This window comes from Mustela nivalis (genome assembly GCF_964662115.1).
Source record: "Mustela nivalis genome assembly, chromosome: 16".
Lineage (NCBI taxonomy): Eukaryota > Metazoa > Chordata > Mammalia > Carnivora > Mustelidae > Mustela > Mustela nivalis.
The window spans coordinates 28200190-28223445 of NC_139035.1; the positions used below are offsets into that span (position 1 = coordinate 28200190).

At 38.2% G+C, this 23256-nt stretch overlaps 1 protein-coding gene across 1 annotated transcript in view; it reads right to left on the minus strand.

The window, feature by feature from the left end:
• The window catches only part of KLHL20 (kelch like family member 20), a 68329-nt gene extending 47483 nt beyond the window's left edge, over positions 1-20846 (minus strand). The window contains exons 1-3 of the mRNA XM_082704425.1: positions 20718-20846; positions 19741-19804; positions 1429-2002 (exon numbers count right to left, since the gene is read on the minus strand). Of these exons, the coding sequence (XP_082560551.1) occupies positions 1429-2002; positions 19741-19763 (597 nt within the window). The 5' untranslated portion in view covers positions 19764-19804; positions 20718-20846. The remainder of the gene's footprint in view (positions 1-1428; positions 2003-19740; positions 19805-20717) is intronic.
• Positions 20847-23256: the final 2410 nt, after the last annotated feature.

Sequence of the window (23256 nt, forward strand, 5' to 3'; positions counted from 1 at the left end):
CAGGACCCTAAGATCATAACCTGAGCCACTCAGGCGCCCAAAATTTTATTTTTATGTAGTCAAATCTATCTATGTTTTCTTCTATGCCTTCTGTGTTAATTAGAAAGGCCTTTCTCAGTTCAAGATTAAAAAGGAATTGCTCAAAAAAAAAAAAAAAAAACCCAAAAAAGGAATTGCTCCATGTCATCTTCTAATATTTTCATGGTTCTATTTGTATTTTTAAATCTTTGATCCACTGGAAGTTATCCTGGTGAGGAGAAGAGTGCAAAGGGACCATGTCTTTGCTTAAAGCTCTTCAATGGTTTTCTATTACTCTTAAGATTAAATTTCAAATTCTTCTTTTTCTCCTTTTTTTAAAGATTATTTATTTATTTGACAGAGAGAGAGAGAGAAAGAGAGAGAGGAAGAGAGGGAATACAAGCAGGGGCAGTGGGAGAGGGAGAGGGAGAGGGAGAGGGAGAGGGAGAAGCAGGTGTCTCACTGAGCAGGGAGCCTGACACGGGGCTCGACAACAGGACCTTGGGATCACAACCTGAGCCGAAGGCAGACACTTAATGACTAAGCCACCCAGGCACCCCTAAACTTCAAATTCTTAACATGGTCTATTAACTCCAGTAAGATGGGGCTCTGTTCTTTCTGTAAAATTATTATGTTATAACATCCTCTCTTTTGCTCTCTGGCTCTCACTGGGTTTCTTTCAGTTTCTCAACCTAGTTATGCTTTTTCATGTTTCAGAATTTTGCAATCAGCTGTTACAGAACCAAAGTTAAATCTCTCTGTAATATGTTAAATCATCCAGGCTTCTTTGTAGCACCTATTAACTGTAATTATTTATGTAATTATGCATTCAGTGGATATACGCCCTGCCTGATTATAACCTCCATGAGAACGGACACTCTATGCATCTTGTTCAGTGCTACGTCTAGCCTTTTTCCCCAAGCACAGTGTCTGAAACAGTGGCTTTTCACGTATTTATTAAATAAATGAATGAAAAATAACAGATTTAATGAAAAATTCTTTTCATTTACATCTAATTTAATTTTTCTGATTGTTAGTTCTCCAAGTAACTGATTTATTTATTCTGACGAAAAATCCACATAATCGGGAAGGTAATGTTTCATACAAATGACTGATACCAGGGCACCGATTTCCTAACGAATTAATAAACTGTATTCTGACTTATAAACTAGTTTATTAATATGGCTAGGTAGAATCAAATCCCTAAACTATAGCTTTTATTGACAGAACATAAAATTGGTCTCTAAAATAAAAATCAGGCTTAGAATCTATAACAACTTTTATCTTTGGTATTATGAGTTAGAATCAGCAGTAAATATCCAAACAGATACATGTTAGCAGAACATGAACTCGTATTGCTCTCCTGACCAATACATTATGACTGCATTCAAACCACCAAGTACAACTCACCTCTTGAAAGTTATGTTGAGTAAACTTGTCTGCTATCCTTAGCAACTCACGACATGAATGTGTGTCAGCAAAAGCCCGAATGCCCAGGCAATTAGAAGGATCTAATTGTCTCTTTAAGAATTCACAGCAAGCTTCCTGTATTTCTGCCAGCTGAAGGAGGCAAGCAGCCGGCAGAAGGGTCTGAACATTGCCCTCTTCCACGGTTATCTGGGAGGTATATGCAAAGTCAATGAGGAGTTCCATAGCCCTCTCATCTATGTCTCGAATCACTACTTCTGTCTGACGGCTTTCTGCCAATTCTCCAGTAAACATAGCTCGGAAATAGGGACTACAGGCTGACAAAATGACTCGATGGGCATATATCTTCTTAGCGCCCACAACTAGCACCACATCGCAGAGCTCCCGGTGCTTTCTCAGAAGGTTAATCACTTCCAAGGTCTGTCGAGGGTGCTTGTCTGAGATATAGGGCATGCGAGCGGGTTGGGGAACCCCTTCTGGCAGTTTATTGGGGTCTCCAAGGGTGCAGCGGCTTGTTACATCCATTCCAGTCTCTCCTGGTCGAATGTTGGTACACCTACAGGAATGGGGGAAGGAGGGAAGAAAGATGATGGCAATATTATTAGAAACTCACTCTTGCCATAAACTGTTCATACTCAAGAGGTAGGGGAAAACTGCAGGTAATCAAAAGGGAGAACGAGACTCCCAAAGAGCTTCCTTTCTAAGAACGCCAAAACTAATACACGTTCTTAATGTCTTCTGAAGAACAAACATTAATAATTCCAAATCAGAGCACTTTCATTATGCACTCCCATAAAATAAAGGAGAATTCTTTTTTCATCTCCGAAGTATTCAAACTAGACTGTCTTGGACCATATCTTTTATAACTACCTGCAATATAGTAATAAAAATTATGAAAAACACTTGTAAATTATTCTCTCTCTGCACAAAACAGACCATGGGACTTTAATTTCTTAATCTAGTTTAACCAAAATATTGGTATTTGTTATTTTTCTAAAACACAGAAATGTGTATTTCTCATTATCATAGATAAATTAGATTTCTCTCAGGTTTAGCACAAAAGCTATAAAACATAGCTCATGCTGCATGAAAAGATCAGAAAAATGAGGCCAGGGACCCCCAAATTAACTTTATATATAGTACTATATTTCCTTTATTCTAAGATGGATAATTTTCACAGTTCATATAGGCTATCACAAAGGTGTTAAGTAAAAAACAAACTCAAAAAAAAAAAAAAAACCCAACCACAAGCCTGGGTTACAAAAACTAGTTTTGTTTTTTTAAGATTTTATTTTATTTTATTTATTATTTTTTTAAGATTTTATTTATTTGACAGAGATCACAAGTTGGCAGAGAGGCAGGCAGAGAGAGAGGAGGAAGCAGGCTCCCTGCCGAGCAGAGAGCCCGATGTGGGGCTTGATCCCGGGACCCTGGGACCATGACCCAAGCTGAAGACAGAGACTTTAACCTGCTGAGCCACCCAGGCACCCCTAAGATTTTATTTATTTATTTGATGGCGAGAGAGAGAACACAAGTAGACAGAGAGGCAGGCAGAGACAGAGGGGGAAGCAGGCTCCCGGCTGAGCAGAGAGCCCAATGCAGGGCTTGATCCCAAGACCCTGAGATCATGACCTGAGCCAAAGGCAGAGGCTTAACCCACTGAGCCAACCAGGCATCCCAAAAACTAATTTGTTGCTGGGATACTACAGAAAATTGTTGATGGCCAGACATAATTCAAGACATTCTTTGATCTGTGAATGAGAGGAAAGCTTAGAATCAAACTTTGTGATACTGAAGAAAACTTAGTTATCGATTATATGGATAAATACATGTTAGGCCAAGAGCTAATAAAAGATTTACATACCTTTAAGGCAATATTTACACTTCTAAAAAGTTATTAAATGAGCCAGTAGTCTTATAAGCAAGGAAATATAGTAAATAACTATGAAATCACATTAGTTTGTAAAAAAGGGAAAGAATCAAACCAAATAATTTAGAAGTCAACTAGCAGGGAGAAATGAGTTAAAATTCTCTTCTCTGCCTAAGTTTTAGTCCAACCATAGATGTCTCAAACTATTTTACCATACCTTAAATTAAGATTTCTTTATTCTTCTCCCCAAGTCTAACAGCTCTGACACTTAGGTACTATGGCTACTCTGACATTAGCTAGCATAAAGTCTCAAAACACGCTGTGGAACAGATAGACCTGGGTTGAAATGCTACTGACAATTATCGGACAAGTTAGTTATCCTTCCTAATCCCCAGTTTCTTTAGCTCTAAAATGGGTAAGTATCTACCCCATATGGCAAAGATTAAACGATAGAATGTACATAACTTCCAGCTCAGGACTTGCTACCTGTTAAGAATTTTAAATTGTAGCTACCCTAGTAATAGAAATATTTATATTCCTTTCAAATAACGTGGTTATGCTTATCCATATTAGAAATCAAATTTTAAAAAATCAAACCTGAGTTGACATGCTTCGATTAATATTCACATAAATTTTGAATTAATGATAATCCAGCAAGTCTGGACTGAAGTTTATCTTTACTTAGAAATCTTTTCTTCATAGTTTATGAACATTAAGGTGATAAAGAAGATGAAAGGCAAAATACTTTTTTATTTAGTAGAACTCTTACAAACTTTGACAAGATTTTGTTAGACTAATTTGCTGCTAGAGATATTAAATCTGACAATAAGCCTTATTTGTTCAAAAGTATTACCTATGTCATGGGCATGTGGGTGGCTCAGTCAGTTAAGCATCCGACTCTTGATTTCTGCTCATGTCATCATCTCAGGGTTGTGAAATCAAAGCCCTACATTGGACTCTGTGCTGGGCATAGAGCCTGCTTCAAATTCTCTCTCCCCTTTTCCCTCTGCCCCTCCCCCCCAATAAAAGTACTACATATGCCCAATCGTTCCTATCAAATCAGTCAAAATCAATGAAGATTTAGTATGATTACAAAAGAAATGTATAGATCCATAAACAGACATTCCTCACTTTACAAATAAATACTTTTCTGAAAGTTTAATTTTATGTTGACTGGAGGTTTGTATTTTTCTTTAGTAGGAGTTCTATAAATGGGGGCTACATTTAGTTGTAAAATCAATTCAGTGTGTCACAAGCAGCACCAAAAAAATGAAACAAAAGAAAAAATATTGGCATACATTCCTTTTAGTTAAATAACTATGTTTCAACTATGTACTCTATACATTTAAATGCATAAACATTTGTATAATTAGGTTCCTTTGAGGGCTCTATGCTGTATCAAAAAAGTTCAAAAGCTACTGACAACAGAATTCTGACCTGAGTTTTGAAGTCCTAAAATAAAAGGGCCAAGAGGTACAAGGAGAAGGAAAAGAGTAACTGTCATTTTGGGACTGATCTAGGATTTGCTGTTGCTACTGTTTTCGGTGGCTTTTGGGTAGGGTGATGGCTGGAGCTTGGGAAGCTACTTTTACACAAAGACTCTGGAAGTCTGTAAGTTGGGCATTTATTATATATTTAAGTACGTGTTACCGTAACGGTGCTGCAGAACACACTCTTGGCAAGGCCGTAGTAATTATTTTTCTAAAAAGTGGCAGCCCTGTAAATTTCTCAAATTTGATACACATTGCATCACAGCATCAGAGTATAAATGTATTAGTAAATTTTACATGTTAATGTTTTCCAGAATTCTTTAGATATGAAAACCACACATTTTCTGTTACCTAGCTTTAAAGAATGAAGACTAAGATTTGAAACAGAATAGATCATTAGATCATTTAGAATAATAAACTCCTTTAACAGATGAAGAAACTGATTTGGTTAGGTGACTTGCTAAAATCATGAAGCTTTCCTTTCAGTAGCAGAGCAGGTCTCCTGATGCTTTTGGAGAAACCACAACTATCTCCTGGGGCACTGCGAATATTTAATAACTGGGATTGATGTGAATGCTGGGTTGGGGAAAAAAGGGAACTATAGAATTATTTAACAATTCAAAATAAGATTCTCAGTTTTCTTCCTTATGGGTATCCAAATTTCTATACAACTCTTTTTTTTTTTTAAAAGATTTATTTATTTATTTATTTGACAGAGAGCGAGCGAGCGAGATCACAGTAGGCAGAGAGGCAGGCAGAGAAAGAGAGGGAAGCAGGCTCCCTGCTGAGCAAAGAGCCCGATGTGGGGCTCGATCTCAGGACCCTGAGATCATGACCTGAGCCAAAGACAGAGGCTTAATCCACTGAGCCACCCAGGCGTCCCTATACAACTCTTTTTTTAAAAGTCCAGGAAGTTGCAGTAAATGTAGATTATTTTGGTCCAGTCATCATTAAGAACTTTACCAATGAACTATGAGAGGAGTCAACTAACTTGGTAAGAGGCCTACAAAATGAATGTTAAGCTTGAAGAAAACAGCATAACAAAATTGAACCTGACTTTTTCAGCTAAAAAATACTGGGACTGTCTAAGAAATTTTCAGAATTATCTTTAAATATTTCTAAACATTTTTTTTTTTAAGATTTTACTTATTTATTTGACAGACAGAGATCATAAGCAGGCAGAGAGGCAGGCGGGGGGGGGGGGGGGGGGGAAGCAGGCTCCCTGCTGAGCAGAGAGCCGGATGCAGGGCTCGATCCCAGGACCTGGGCTGAAGGCAGAGGCTTGACCCACTGAGCCACCCAGGCACCCCTAAACATTTCTAATAAAATATAGTCAATGGCTTATTACCTTTAAAAAAGTTATTCCAGATTATATACAATAGAAGCAAAGTTTATACATTACATTCATATTTCAGAAATTCAGGGGTTCACTTGGTAGATAAATGCCACAAACAATTGACATGTAAGCGTAATGAAGATATTTGGATTTTCATAATCATCACACTGTATCTACTGAGATGCAGAGAAAAGAGAATCTATGCCCCTCTAAAATGGTACTTATTCTTTTAACAGATTTTTACTAATTGCATATAATGTACAAAGCATTTTGCTTGAACTGAGAAAAATTCAAAGGAATATAAAGAGGCAATCAGGGAACCTAACTATTAAGGGGAGATTAAATTAAGGGGAGATACATGAATAACAGAGAGAGAGCAACCAGCATACAAATTATGGTAGAAAGGCAAAAATCGATAAAGTATTTATTTGTACTCAAAAGATCCTAGATCTAACTGGCATAAGCTACAAGATTACTTCACAGGTATGTATTTTTGTTGTCAAGTAGGAATATTAAATTGGGTTGTTCTGGAACTTAGGTGAAATATCCTATACCCACGGCCCAGATATTTGTTTCTGATTCTATATTCACTAAGCAGTTTTCTGATGAATAATTCTTTCAAAAATATTGTTATTTAAAAGCGGGGGGGGTGTGTGGATCCAATGTTCTGAACACCGGGTTTTAGGTCGGCCTCATATGAGTCTCACAGACTTAATCATCTCTGACTATACCGAGATAGTCTAATATGTGGCCTGCAAAGGACAGTATCAGTTTACTACCCCTAAGGCTTGTAGCACCAACAAGAACTACAGTAGAATAAAAAACCTAAGTGTTGAAAGAGTCCCCAGGGAAGGAGAGAAGAACAGAAAAGGACATTTTGGGGAAAAGAAACTACATTTACATTACAAAGGCACAGCCCGAAAGCAGACAGTTGTTCCTTTCTCCAACACCAACCTGTTTTTCCAAAGTACTTATAAATTCAATCTTTCTGTGCTTGGCCTTAGCCCACAGGGGATTCTGTATTCTAGAATATGAAATGTTCTTAACTCCTGATATCTGGTAGAAACAGCACTGTTTATATTTGACAATTTAAAGGCAGAAAAAAACTGAGCAGTTAAAAAACAATTTTTACCACCCACTAAACAATCAAGGAAGCTTTTAACCACAGTGCTTAAAGATGCCTTGTACATACTAGAAGCTGAAATACTAAGTCACATGCTTAACAATGGTACAATCAAGCTTCTTTAAAAAAGAACCACCATTAAAGACAAGACAAATTCAAAAATTCCCATTTTAATACTGACACCGCATGTTGAAAACATTTTTGTTGTAACCGTAATTATGTACATAAAGATAGTACTACGGGGAGACCTGGGTGGCTCTGTGGGTTAAAGTCTCTGCCTTCAGCTCAGGTCATGATCCCAGGGTCCTGGTCGAGCCCCGCATGGGGCTCTCTGCTCAGTGGGGAGCCTGCTTCCTCCTCTCTCTCTCTCTGCCTGCCTCTCTGCCTACTTGTGATCTGTCAAATAAATAAAAATCTTAAAAAAAAAGTACTGTTAAATTCAGATATAAACAATTTTTTATTTTGCCTATGTTCAACACAGAAGCTAATTTCTACATATCTTTTTCATTTAAAAGTATACCATAACAAAAAAAATTGTGCTATTATTATTGTATTAGTATAGATTCAAATTTTTAAATAATAGCTGATCTGTAAACTCATATCAAAGGTTTGGTTTGCAAACCTGCAAAAAAATCTCTTAAATGTGGTCATGCTCTAAAGTTCTATCCTCTCTGCTCTCTATACACATTCTTAGGGGAGCTCATCTAATCTCATGGTTCCCATCACCCATATATGAATGGCTAAAAGACCCTTATTTCCTGCCTGGGTAAATTCTCAGTCTGGATCCATGTAAATGTCTCTTATCACATAAATTAAATAGATCTCAATGATCTATCTAAAATTGATTCCTTGATTCTCTATCTTATCCAACATGTCTCTCTTCTAGCCTTCCCCAGATTAATAAAAAGCAATTTCATTCTTCCAGTTGCTCAGGCCAAAATTCTTGTAGCCCCTTCCCTTCCGCACACCCTCAAACTTAATCTATCAGCAAATCCTGTCATTCTACCTTCAAATAATATCTGGATTCCAACTATTTCTCTACCTTTTCACGAGCCCCACCCTAATTCAGGCTATTTTCACTCTGTGTTTTATATTACATTAGTCTCATAAAAGGTCTTCTTGGTCTATTTTTACCAATTTATACTCTCTTCTTTAAACAACCTAAGTGATCCTTTAGAGAAGTCAGATTATGGGGTACCTGGGTGGCTCAGTTAATTAAGCGTCAGACTCTTGGTTTCAGCTCAGGTCACAATCTCAGGGTCATGGGACCCTGCCCTGGATTGGGATCCATGCTCACTGAAGAGTCTGCTTAACATTCTTTTCTCCTTCCTCTCCCTCCTCCTCTCCCCTTGTGCACATTCTCTCTAATAAACAAATAAAATCTTTTTTTTTTTTTAAAGATTTTATTTGTTTATTTGACAGACAGAGATCACAAGTAGGCAGAGAGGCAGGCAGAGAGAGAGAGAGAGGGAAGCAGGCTCCCTGCTGAGCAGAAAGCCCGATGCGGGACTCGATCCCAGGACCCTGAGATCATGACCTGAGCCGAAGGCAGCGGCTTAACCCACTGAGCCACCCAGGCGCCCAACAAATAAAATCTTAAAAAAAAAAGAGAGTCAGGTTATGCCACTCCTCTGCTCCAAATGCTTTAAACACTCATAGTAAAAAACAAAGCATATAAGGCTTACCATCATCTACAGGACTCTTCCCCTGGCTAGCTCTCTGAATTTATCTCCTACTGGTTTCCTCTTACCCATTGTTTTCTAGTCACAGGGACTTCCTTGCTTTTTTCTGGACATGCCAAGACTTCGCTTGCTTCAGAGCCTTACTGCTTCCTCCTGAAAGGTTCTTCCCTCAAATGACTATGGAGCTCACTCCCTCATTTCTTTCAGAGCTCTGCTCAAATGTCAACTTATCAGACCACTGTAGGGACCAGTGGCAGGCCACCCTCAGATGGGCCACTTTGGCATGAACGTTATTTTGAGTTAAAAGCAATCCAAACCTAGCAGACTTAGAAAAAGCTCTTTATCTCCCCCTCAACTGCCTGCTTTTCCAGAAAGAGAGCTATTAACAAAGATTTCCCTTTACCTAAGAAACTTACCTACATAAAGAGGGCACTTTTGTTTTCCAGACATCTTTCCCTTCTGCTAGTGGTCTTTTTCCCCTTTGTATCCCCAGACCCTATCCCTCTCCTTAGGTCATGGAAGTATCTCATTGCCCGACTATCTTTGGAATTTTCATGTCTGTGTGGATTCCCCTTAAGCAGTCTATTAAATTTGACTTCCTACTGTTAATCTGTCTTATTGTTAATCTGATTCTAAATCCAGCTAGAAGGACCTTAAAGGGAAGAGGAAATTCCTCCTCCCCAACATGTTATAAGAAATAGCTTCTCTTAATCCCTACCACTCTATACACTTTGTCTAATTTTTCTTCATAAATATATTACCTATTGACATAATATGTTGGTTTTCTCCCCCAAACAGAATGTAAGGTTCATGAGAAAAAGACCTTTATGGTTTTGTTTTTTTGCTCACTGCTATATCCCAATACCTGTTATTATTGTTAAATGAATTCAGCTTTTCTTGCTGCCAAAAAAAAACTATACTCCCCAAAGTCTTATCTAATTCTCTTAAAACCAGCTTTGTAGCCAGGCAAACTTGTAGCCAGGTTCAAACTTTACCTCCATCATTTATTAGGTATAATCTTAGGCAAATTATTTAACTTCTCTAATCTTCAAGCTCATTATTTGTAATGCAGGGATAATTATACTTACCTTACAAGGAGTGAGTGTTAGGATTTTTCTGAATGTATGTCCTTTGACTTCAAAGTCAGTGCTTTATTATCCCAAACTGTCTTGGGCAACTGGATTGAGTATTTGAAATAGAAATGACTCTGGCAATCTGATTTATTTGGTTGTTTTTCTTAGATGGAAGAAAGAAAGCAAGCATACTGCCACATGGTTGGACCATGTACCCTTCCAGAAGAATGAGAAGAAATGAGAAGAGGGATTACTGGCAGGCTGAGATTTTAAGGAATACCTCATCTTAAATGTCCTGAGAAGCAGTATTTAATTCTAGCAATTTAATTCTAGAAGCCATATTTAATTCTATACACTAACTTATTTCTCCTATAGTTCTGCTACTTGTTTTTGTAAATGTGTACTTCAAAAAACTGAAGTATATATCCTCCATTATTCTCATTACATCAACAGGATTCTAACTGCATAAAAGTGGGGATTTTTGTACATTTTTCTGGGCACCTTCTGAAGGGTCCTAGAAATAGACTGTGTTCACACCTTGTCACATCTATATTCACAACTTCGTTGTTTGGCGTCTGATGAAATAAATACTCTAAAGACCTGGGGGGCGGGATGGTAAATTGAGGAGTGAGCTGCTCCCCAGGACAGAACCCTATGAAAGGTTTTAATTAAACCTTGAGGCAGCAAGCTTTATTGTCCAAGTAAAAATTTATCTGGAAAAACTAGATCTCAAATTATTTGTTTTTTCAATCTGTAGTTTTCTATTCTAATATTGAACTAATGATGTTACAGACAAAAAGAAACTGAACCCCCCAAAAACATTTTTATTAGCTTTATTTGCAAGATTAATCTACATGTATTTTAAGGTTGAAGGAGGTAAGTGAAAGGATTACTCTGGACCCTATCCACAGTTAACAAACTAGGGAGACCAAAGGGAGCTGTTGCCTTCTCTCACAAAATGACTGTCAATTCCAGGAAAGAATCAGTCTTTCTAAAACCAAAGGGTATAAGATCTGCTAATAATAACCTTAGCAGATTTTTTATTCTTTTAGTACTGATGAAAAGTATAACTTCAAGATATATTCATGTATTTTACCATCAACTCTCTCAAACTTGAAAGATAACCTTGATTTTGTTCCTCTACTAGCCATGTGCTTCAGAGGAAGATGACCATGTCCCTAGCTTTTAAGGAGAAATCCTGAATTCTCTCAAATCAATTAGCTGATGGCATGCTCTTAACTCAGCTCATCATCAAACTACAGGAACAGACTTATATTCCATGATTTAGGGAGTTTCTTCTTGTAGGGCATTAACAAGGAAGAACGTAGCATTCTTCATTGGTAGGTGGTAGTGGGAGGGAAGATCAATTTGGGGTTAGGATGGAGCTGCTATTGTAATAGCTACATTGGAGACAGAACTTGGGTCCAAGATGCTATTATCAGGCCACTGGCTAACACCAAACTTGGAAGGCACCCTACCTCTGGCCTTCTTGGTATGTAAATAAAAGGTTTCCATGTTGATTAAACTAGTCTGAGTCAGGACTTCCAGTCCAAAGCATTTTGATACCAAAAAAATGGTATTTAAAATGAAAAACAGTAAAATCAGCCACATATTCTAAATTTACTAACCAACTTGAATATAGAAATTTCCCCTTGCTTTGACTGTATCCAAAGGGTCTTCTTTCATTATTATCAGATTTTTCTAAACATAATATTGACAGATTTAAAATTATGGCTTGAATTTGTGGCTCTTCTTTCAAATGAAGTGAAAATATGAGTAGATACTGTTATTCACTAATTGCCCAATTCCTATTAGGAATGTTATTATTAGGCTGTTATATTATTATATAGTTACATATTAATTATATATTGGGCTGTTATATTAACTTTTCAAATACTGTGTTTCTCTGAAACCAGATTAACAGGGGTGTTTGATAAAAAATGCAGGCTTCTGGGGCGCCTGGGTGGCTCAGTGGGTTAAGCCGTTGCCTTCGGCTCAGGTCGTGATCTCAGGGTCCTGGGATCGAGTCCCGCATCGGGCTCTCTGCTCAGCAGGGAGCCTGCTTTCCTCTCTCTCTCTCTCTGCCTGCCTCTACATCTACTTGTGATTTCTCTCTGTCAAATAAATAAATAAAATCTTTTAAAAAAAAATGCAGGCTTCTGAGGTCCTAGAGAATCAGAATCTCTGGTTTTATGACTCTAGGGTCTGCATTTAACAAGTAGGTAATTTTAACACACATTAAAATTTGACTCATAATAGGCTAATAAAATTTGACTAATAAAATAAAATCTCTTTTTCAGTCTAAGTCAGTTTTACAAAAAAAATATTGACCTAAGTTGAGGGGAAATAACAGAGTGGAGAAATCAATCATTCAAAATGCAGGTATAAAGGCAAACAAAAAAGTAAAAGTATCATTACCAAACATATAAAGTCAAATTAAACAAGAAGGATTCACATTTACCAAAATGTCAATAAATCTAATAAAATTATGTAAGGCAGGCATCAGATATCATGGAATCAGTTTAAGAAACTATAATTACATTTGAATTTCTACATATGGTGAGAAGAAAACAACTGTTATTGAAAATTCTCAATTATTTTTCTTTTATATTCTGGGAAAAAGAACAACATTTATTTCAGAGACAGATGGTGCTTTTGAGAAAACAAGTATTTAGGCCTTTTAATTATAAAAGGCAAGGTGAGGGCCCCTTGGAATGATAAAGACCATCAGAAGGATTTGCCTGCTGGTTTTAGTTTATTTTGTTTTGAGATTGAAATTGAATTTGAGTAAGATTAGGAGGGCTTGTATTCTTAGTTCACCACAGTCCACACCACACTTTGTCTTGTGAAGCTGTACCCCACATTTACACCAACTACCCGAAGATACAAGTTTTTATTTTTTAACCTCTTCTAGAGACACCAGGATAGTAACAAAGAGACTAAACTGCTCAGGATAATACAGTAACAGTAATTTAGAAATAAGAAATAAAGAAGGGAAAGGAAAGGGGGACTGTTAAAATGGTGTCAGGTTATGCTCTAAGGAGGGACAACCAGTAAGAAAATGATGTGTGGCCAAAAAATTTCATTATCCCCAAACTTAAAGTAAAAACCTGAGGTATTCAATGGTAGTGGTCACTGAAGGGAAAGAGACAGCGAGTATGGAATATTTCTAGAATAAAGCTTGCCTGTGAAAAGAGACATCCAATACAATGTCAGCTCAAAGTTAAGGAAGACTGGAAAATGATATATGCTGATGTGAAGAATGAGAAGGAGGGAGAAATTTAAAAATATGAAAGGGAAGAATAAATGATGAAGCGAGTTCCTGGAAGAGTGGGAGTGCATGGAACCAAAATACAGAGGAATGACTCTGAGACAAAAGGTAGAAGGGCTTACATAAGAGATCAGAGGAAGGGAGTGGGGCGGGAAAGTAAGGTGGAAATGATACATTTATTTTGTGGTAAGGAGGCATCAGGAGTTTGGAAAAGTTCATATCTGATGGCCCCTATTTTTTCTGTGAAGCTGCTGCCAGTGAGAGGAGCAGTGACAGGATCACAAGAGAATGGGTGAAGATGTGACACAGCTGTTGTGGGGCATGAATAAGCAAGCATTACGCAGGCACCTTCAGAAGTACTGCTGGAGAACAATGTTGGCTCTAATAATATTACAGACTCTGATTAGAGTAGCCCAAATATCCCATGGCTGGTTTCATCCAGCAGTAATCAATAGTTCAAATCAGGGGATATAAATGCTTGCATTAACCAAGAGTTGGGAAATGCCACAGAAATGCCACAATCTAGGGAGTTGAGTGATGGCTAGAAAATGGTTGAAATGGTTGCAGAAGTGAACTGTGTGAAAATAAAAGGGTCAAAGGCATGTTGCTTGTGACTACATCGAAGAACCAATGGAATGGGTATTCTAGAGGTTATGCTTAGGAAAAAAGTTATGAGGATTTATGATTTCAGAGAGAGTTGTTCTCAGTGAGAGTAGGAATAAATTGCTGAAGTAAATGAAGTATGTAGTAAATGAAGTATGTAGTAAATGATGGTCAAAGTCACAACAGTTTAGAAAGTCAAGAAAATGTAGGCTAGGTAAAAGGATGGGTAATTTCCATGACAACTGGTATCTTCTAAAATAATAGTGAGAATAACCAAATCAAGTGCAGGAAGAAAACACAAACCAAAGAACAAATCAGGTATCTTAAATATACTTCATGTTCACCAAAGGAATGTTACAAATTTTGGCACCTCCCTAAGTAAATAACATTTTCACACACCCAAAATGTGTAAGTTGCTTTCAAATTTCAGGACTATCATGTCACACATTCCTTAGACCTTCTTCTATTCCAAAGGTAATAGTCTTAACTGAGGAAAGAGCCATCTTCCATAAGTGGCTAATAAAATTTGAAGTCAAACACAATAAAAAGTTTAGAAAACATAATCTCTGCTTCTCAAGCATTCATGATCAAGTTCTATCTTATAGTCCAAAGACCTACAGAATCATTTCTTAGCTTGGAATTGTGCTTCCTACCTAAAGGAACATCTCTCCTTTTATACTTCAAAAGTTTTAATTGGAAATTAACAGACAGACTTCTCTTAAAAAAAAAAAAAAAGATTCAGCTGAAGTGACCATCATTTAAAGTCCTGAACACACTTGAACAGAGAAAGCTACACATATGAGTATATGAATCCTTAAAGCAGAAATAACATCCCAAAGTGCCAGCTCTGCTTACTAGAAGGGCACCCACTAGCACTACATTCTATACCTGATTCCAGATGAAGGAGAAAGAGCATGCAAGCAAGCTAGTCTCCCTTTATGTTAGGAAAGCAAACGCCTTCCTAGAATACCTCTTAGCACCTTCTGCTGACATTTTATTGGCAGGATGGTGTTACGCAGCCGTCCCAAAATGCAAAGATGATGCTACGGAACATGCTAGTTCATTTTCTTGTTTCTACATAGTAAGGGAAAGGAGGAAGAGGTGTTCTGCAAGCCAACCTACAGTGCCTGCCACACCAAGGAAGAGTCAGATCAAGAAGGTACAGCATATGCAACTATTTTTAAACATACATTTTAGACTGACTAAACAGGAAATTCTAAAGATGTGAGATCTCAGAGCACCCGGGTGGCTCAGTGGGTTAAGTGTCTGCCTTCGGCTTAGCTCATGATCTCAGGGTCCCAGGACTGAGCCCTGCATTAGGTTCCCTGCTCAGCAGGGAGTCTGTTTCTGAGTCTGACTCTCTCTCTCTCTCAAATAAATAAATAAATAAATAAAATCTTAAAAATTAAAAAAAGATACTAGATCTGAATGGGATTTTCTTTTTTGTCATTTGAGATTGAACTCAAGGAGAAGCTCATTTAATTTTCACCATGAGTGAAAATTATCAATAAAAACTCTATAGATACAATGAAAGAAGACCCAAGCAATGTTAAGCTTCTTCTGCATTTTAGAATCTTTACTGGCTTTTTTTCTTAGGCCTCACCTTGAACACCAATGGTATTCCCTGAGATTTGGTCCTTGGCATCCTCCTTTTCTGTTCTACTCTCATTCATGCCTACAACTTCAAGAACTTTTTGTGTACTGGTGACATAAAATTTCTTCTTCTTTTTTTAAAATCTCCAGCTCAAACTGCTCTCTTCTGCCCCAAACCCATATTCTAATTACATACTACTGTTTGCTAGATAATAATCTTCAAGTGTATGAAAGAGGACTATTCTTGACTTACTGAAACCTGTTTGTTCCTCTTCCTATAATTTTTATCTCATCATGGCAGCACTTGGTTCCCCAAACTGAAATCTTTAGAGTCATTTATAGCATTACCTTTTCCTTACTCTACATTCACCAAATCCTTCTGATGTTACTATTAAACAATTCTAAAGTCCATCCTCTTCTCTCAATTCCCACTGCCATAACTCTACTTCCAGTCCTTGTCAGGTTTCATCTAAACTACCACAACTCCTTTAAATTCATTTCTTTGCCATCATTTTTTCCTTCTTTCTAGTCTATGCCCTATCTTCCCAAATTTCAGCACCAAGAACAAATCTCATCTGTGTAATAATGTACATTGGCTCTTAAATACTTACAGGATAAAGCCAAACTCTTTCCCATGGTTGCAGCCTGATTTTCTTTTTTTTTTTTCCCCATTTCCACTTTTTTTGCCCCCACATACTCTACACCCCTGATATACTTACCACTTCATTCACATCATATACTTGGAGGTCTTGGTATCTTTTGGCGGGCAGGGCGCATGACTGTTCCTTCTGTTTATGGTGTCTTTAATTAACTTTTTTCTTTAAGTGCTTATTTTTTAAAGTACATTCTTTACTGGGGCGCCTGGGTGGCTCAGTGGGTTAAAGCCTCTGCCTTCGACTCAGGTCATGATCCCAGGGTTCTAGGATCGAGCCCCACATGGGGCTCTCTGCTCAGCAGGGAGCCTGCTTCCCTTCCTCGCTGCCTGCCTCTCTGCCTACTTGTGATTTCTCTCTCTGTCAAATAAATAAATAAATAAAATCTTTTTTAAAAAGTACATTCTTGGATGTAAGTACATGGATAAGCAAATCCTTATCCATTCTAGAAGATCTAGCTCAAATATCACCATCTTTTTGATGCTCTCATCTCTACAGAGCGGAAGTTCCCTTCTCTATGTCTACATCTCTATTAAAATTCTGTTCATGTTTTATTATGATGTCTATTTACATGTCTTTCCATCCCTTCATCTGTATACATGCACTATACAGGCATATACCAAGCACTGCATAAATGTTTGGTGAATAAACTAATTCCTAATAAAACCAGGCTCAGTTTCCAACTTATATAATTAAAGAAAGAGGAAATTACATTGCAAAATGTTTTAATATATCTAAATGAAATAAATGGTTAGAAGATAGTATCTTGGGAAACAGGCACATTCTTGGTGAGACTATAAATTGGTATAATCTCCCAGGAAGGAAATTTGTCAGTATCTACCAAAATTTAAAAACACACATACTTTTTGGGCAGTTCTACATCTAAGAATTTATTCTACACATACACATTTGGGGAAAAACCACCGACAAGGATAGTCACTGCAGAACTGGTTGTAACAGCAAAATAACTTAAATGTCTCTAAAAAGGACTGGTTAACTATGGCACCTACAGACAATGAAATACCACTGAACTATTAAGAAGAATATTGTGGATCTATATGTATTTGTCACCATCTATAAAATAATATGGGAAGTGAAAAAAGAAAGATACAGAAGAATGTGCATGATATGCTGACATTAGTGTTTTCACAAAAAGAGAAATATTCTATATATAATTGTATATGTATTATAATGTCTATGAAAACTGAGTATGAAACTGTTTATAGTGGTGGCCTATAAAGAGAACTCGGAGCTGGTGTTGGCATTAGGAGATTTATTTTTCACTGAATATCTTACTGTAGCTTTTAAATTTTGTTATCTGTACACATAATGACTAGTTAAATAAATGAATGCAATGAAGCTTTACTAATAAGATGTCACAAAACATTATATTTAAGCATCAGAATACCTTCTTCAATAATTTTCAATCTTCCTCTTGTTCATATTTTTTGGCAGGGGGCATTCAGAGAAGTTTGCAGATACTGGGTAGTCATTTAAACTACTATTTGGTAATCACTAGGTGCCAGGGACACAAACATATGGAATACATATGAGACTCAAAGAGCTTATATCCTAGTAGGAAGAGGAAGAGGTATTCAAATAATCTTAACATAAAGTTACTTCTCATTCGAAGCTCCTCTAATAGCAGCTAAGTGTAAAATCAACATTACTTCACAGCCCAGCCCTTCTGGGCTGCAGCAGTGAAAATAACATCCCAAGAAGAAAAGGTGACTTAATGCAAGCAAAAGTAAAATTAAATCAGAGAGCAATGGTAGGCTGGGCTTTCATGTGATGATGATGAGGAAAGAGCTGTAGCTTAACAGTTAACGCCATCAGAATTCCCCAACTTGATTTAAAAAAAAAGATTTTATTTATTTATTAAAGAGAGAGAGAGTGTGTGAGCATGGGCTGGAGGAGGGGTAGAGGGAGAGGAAAAAGCAGGTTCCCCGCTGAGCAGGGAGCCCAACGTGCAGCTAGATCCCAGCACCCTGAGGTGATGACCCCAGCCGGAGGAAGACGCTTAACAACCAAGCCACCCAGGCACCCCCCCTCAACTTGATTTTGAATAACTGGAAGTATTACATAATAAAACAAAAAAAAAAAAAAAAGAGAGAGAGTAGGTATGGATGATTAAGTGAATATTTTATATAGAAATTACTGATAAACCAAAAACATTCCCACGCTGTGCCTTCCCTTTTTAAAAAATAAGCTCTTATTTTAGCAATTACATAAGATATGACATTTATGGCAGCTGAGGAAGAGAGGCAATGAGTGGTTTTTGCATCCATGATAAAGGATGAAGTGGTTAGGCATTTAATATATTTTGTTAATTTCTTCATGTACTTTGCAGTCAATTATTACTCCTACTTAGAGTTAGATACAAATAAGATAATGACATTTGTTACATTCATAAAGTCATTTCATTTGGAGATCTCAAAGCATTTGTAGGCATCCATTAGTTCCCAATACCCTAGTCAGACACATTAGAAAAGTAAATTTGGGCACAGAGAAGGCAAATAGCTCAAGGTCAATAAAAAATTCAAGAACAGATTTGGAAAAAGATAAATATTCTGGCTCTTGCTCCTGGTTCTAAGTCATAAGTCATACCCCCATCATGAAATGTTTCTTCTCTTAAAAGGGTCTGCCAGACCTGTTTCTCTTTGATGTTAAATAACAAATGAATATATTCAGTTCAATAAATGTAAAATGAGTTTAAAGAACAAAGAAATAGAACTAGGCTGATTTTGTTTTGATAAGGACTCTAGATCTATTTGTTAGAAAAGATTAAAAAAAAATTACTAAATTCTAGAGGTGCCTGGGTGGTTCAGTGGGTTAAGCCTCTGCCTTCGGCTCAGGTCCTAATCTCAGGGTCCTGGGATGGAGCCCTGCATCAGGCTCTCTGCTCAGCAGGGAGCCTGCTTCTCCCTCTCTCTGCCTGCCTCTCTGCCTACTTGTGATCTCTCTTTCTACCAAATAAATAAATAAAATCTTTTAAAAAAAATTACTAAATTCTAGAATTGGGAGGGCTTATAATCATCTTTTTTTTTTTTTTTAACTCTGTTCTATTTTTCTATGGCCTAAGTTATTATGGCCAATACCTTTTTTAGTCCCTCAACAATCTTTCCTGCAATGCAGCTATTTTACTTCACAGAACAGATGTATTATTGATCATCAATGAAATAACCAAAACCATAATTAGATATACAGTACACTGCATTACAAACACTTAATATTCTTATATGGCAACAAAAAATTTTATATTCTATAGGTAATTGAAGACCAATGAACCTGTATAGTATTGTATTAAACTTGATGATTATTTATCACCAAAAATTACCATGCAAAAAGGGAAATTTAAATGTTAGTAACTACATAAAATTCAGAATGCCCTTTAGATTTAGGTACTATACTGGATCCCTATTTCAAAAGTGATTAATTCCTGATAATAGTTTTTATTTACTTTAGAACAAGAATCATTAGTTCCAAGCAGAATCTGGTAAAGTTTGAAAACATCTTTTAAAAAAAATTAAATGAAGTCCTCAATTATTACGTGCTGAATTTCAATCGGTGAAGCCGAAGGTTTTCTTCCTGAAAGCGTACCTGCGCATTGGCTTTCCTTCCATGCACCATGAAAAGTACCCTTCACAACGCTCTAAAGCCGAACCTAAGACAACAGAAAAGCAGTAACTTAAAAAAACTATTTCTGATCTTTCCAGTAACAACCTCTACACAATCATTTCGTTCAATGAAAAAAATTTATATTATACCACAAGCGTTTATTCATAACATACCCTTTATTTGGTGTCTTTAAGATGACTATCCCTACTCTGGATACGGCTACGGAATGCTAAAACGATGGTAAGTGAAGGAGAGGTAAAGTGCGCTCTACAGTCCCGATGGCTAGGTGAGTCCTCTCTTCCAGAAGTGCTTTAACTTGGATCTCACCACCAAGCATGCCTACAGAACACTTACCAGATACCCACAGCCGTACTGACACGATCGATCGGATAGGGCACACGCAGGTTTAACAACGGATCTGAAACTTTAACTTGTCCCGAAGTGACAGGAGCGGGGTGGGGGGTGGGGGTGAAGGGGAGCTGGACATTTGCCTTTAAAAACAACTCCGCTTCCGACTGCTGGGCAGCACGTACATGTCGGAGCAGCTCTGGCTCCAGACTCACATTCTCCTTACAAGCCTTTCCCTCAGTGCCCGAAACAATGTCCAACACCCACCTGGCAATGTCTCACTAGGTCCCGAGGGTTAAATGGGACGCACGGTACCCATTTCCTTCCCCCGCCCCCTCCGACTTCCAGCCCTAGTCCGGGGAAGCTGTCCAGGGTGAGAACCCCAGCGCCTCCCCGGGCTCCGGGGTAGGGCGGTCAGCCAGCTCCGCTCAGTCTAGTGCCCCGCGAGGCCCAGCCCCAGCGCCCCAAGAGCCCCTTCTCGGCACCGACTGACAGCGGCGGGCAAAGCACGGCCCTCTACTCCACCCGGAGGCTCAGCAACTTAGGGCAAGATTTGCAAAGCAAGCCCTGGCCGCTGTCCACTGTCTCCTGCTCTAAGGCGGCGAACTTACCCGCTCTGTCACTTTCTTCTCTGCCGCCGCCCCCTCTCTGCCCGCCGCTCAGCCGCCGCTAGCGCAAGCAGGATGCAGATCCTCGAGCTATTTCCTCCCCACCCCTCTCCTCTCCTCAGCAGCGGAAGTGGTCCTGTTCCTAAGTCGTTCCCTCTGGAACCTGTGAGGCCCCTCCAAAGGTTCCGGTGTGGCTCAGGAAGCAGCTGCGCCCTTTGCTGGAGATTCGGATAACCTCGAAGACTGCCTGTCTTCGTATCCTGTTCCACCTATTCCAAGGGTGACTACTTTGCGAGTTCACAGGTGATCTGGCAGTATTTGAATACTGAAGCCTCCTCCTTTCTTTGTTTTCCCCAGCGGAAGGCCACGAAAAGATGGGTGTAATCACAAAAAGATTTATTTGTAGCTGGTGGGTCTCCTGTTGCACAATATAGGCACGACGTTGTCCCCAGTTGTGGATTGAATGATTGGTGCGTGCATAAGCGGTGTCGACCCTAGTGAGCCCCTACTGTGTGCAAGCTGCGGACGATACACAGTCGAAGTAGAAATAGACCTGACCTTCTAGATTTCCCACAGTTTAGCTTTCAAGATAGGAGGGTTTTATCCACACACTTTACCAAAAACAAACAGATTAACAGGAGAAAAACGAAGTGCTTTGTGCAAACACTTTATCCAGACATTTCAAACACTTCTTCTGTGAACTCATTTTAGCATTAAGGGGAAAAAAATTCTTTTTCAGTTTGTCCTTTGCCCAATTTTACCAGAGCACAAGCCATCTGATCATTGCTATCCATTTTGAAAATAAACAAGTGATTGGGTAAGGGATACAAGTATAATAATATAAGTGAAAGATTGTTGCTGGTTTCCTGATAACTTCTAGGCTTAAGCATGAATTTAATCAGATTTTCTTTAGGTGTTCTTCATTGGGGTTGATATATTTGTCCAGTTGTTTCTGAAAAGGAAAGAATACCTTTTGTTAACTAGGTTGTAGTAAGAAACGTATGGCCTTTAGATCCGGACACCCCAAGTTTCAAATCTCTAACTGGCTTTACGACCTTAGTCAAAGTTCTTCATCTGAACATTAGTTTTCTTTGTGTGAAAGAATAATAATACCTTTTTTAAAAAAGTTGTTTTGAAAAAAAAAAAGTTGTTTTGAGAAGTAAATAATAATGAAGATCATGTTGTGTGTCTGGCATTTAGCAGACACTCAACAAAGGTCAGTTTTGTTTCCTCTTCCTATGCCACCTAAATGGACTTATTTATTAAATGAACACCTATTGCATGTAACCATTCTTCAGAACAATGTACTGACCAAACATGCTTCAACATGTACTAGGAGCAGGCTTCTGGGGGAAAGGATGATGTACATCCAAGAAGCTCAGCAGCTGGGAGCGCCCGGTTCACTCAGGGTGGAAGACCACCTGCTTCTTTTTTCTCTTATCTCCCCTTCTGCAGAGATCACCTGTAGTTAATTAGATGATCCCTTTAAATATGTTTACTCAACCACAAATCCTATATTGCTTGGTTAGACATATCTTGCTTATCTGTAATCTCCTTTAACTCCTTTGTTGATTGCTGTCTTCTATCTAATAAATTCGGGACTGGGGAGTCATTTGGGGCGGCAGGCAGTCTTCTCAACTGCCAGCCCCCGCTCCCTTTCTCTTGTAGCCAACTTGTTTGTGCCTCATTCTTCTCCCATGTGCCGTTGGGAAGCGGCAATTGCATGCCAAGTACTATTCTAGGCTTAGGGAATACAGTCGTGAATGAGATAGACAACATCCTGAAGTTCTACTGAGGATTTATGTGGTTATGGTGCTTGACTTTCTAATTACTCAGTACTAACCAATGAAAAAATCAGAGAAAATCTAATGGAGACTGTGGAGAAAGACTTCCTACCATTTTTAGAAGAGCTGTAGGAAGAGATTGCATCTTTTCTCTCTGACCATTGTTGTGTCTGTATGTGATACCTGGAACCACTGCAACCATTTCACAAACATGAGGGAATCCACAGGAGAAAGAAGCTAGACAATAAAGATGGTAGAACATAGAGATGGAAAGAATTTGGGTCCTTGAATGTCATTTTTAAAAAAATGATTTATTTATTTTAGAGAGGGGGGGGAAGGGCAGAGGGTGAAGAAGAGAATTTCAAGCAGACTTCCCAATGAGTGCAGAGCCTGACTTAGAGCCTGACTCATGATCTTGAGATCATGACCTGAGAGGAAATCAAGAGTTGGGCACTTAACTGACTGAGCCACCCAGGCACCCCTTGAATGTCATTTTTAAACTACTCATCTTCCCTTGTCCAGAAACTTCCTTATTGTTGGACATCTACTCATGTGAGATAATAAATTTCACATTTTAAAGTGAGTTGGGGGTTTCTATTACTTGCAGCCAGAAGCATACTAATTCATATAAAAGAATATAGACAAAAAACAAGTAAACAAATTTCATTAGGTGGCAAATGCTCTCTAAGAAGAAGATAAACAGGGTGATGTTACGGAGAGTGACTTAGTTGGGGAAAGGAGAGGTTTACTTTTTTGTT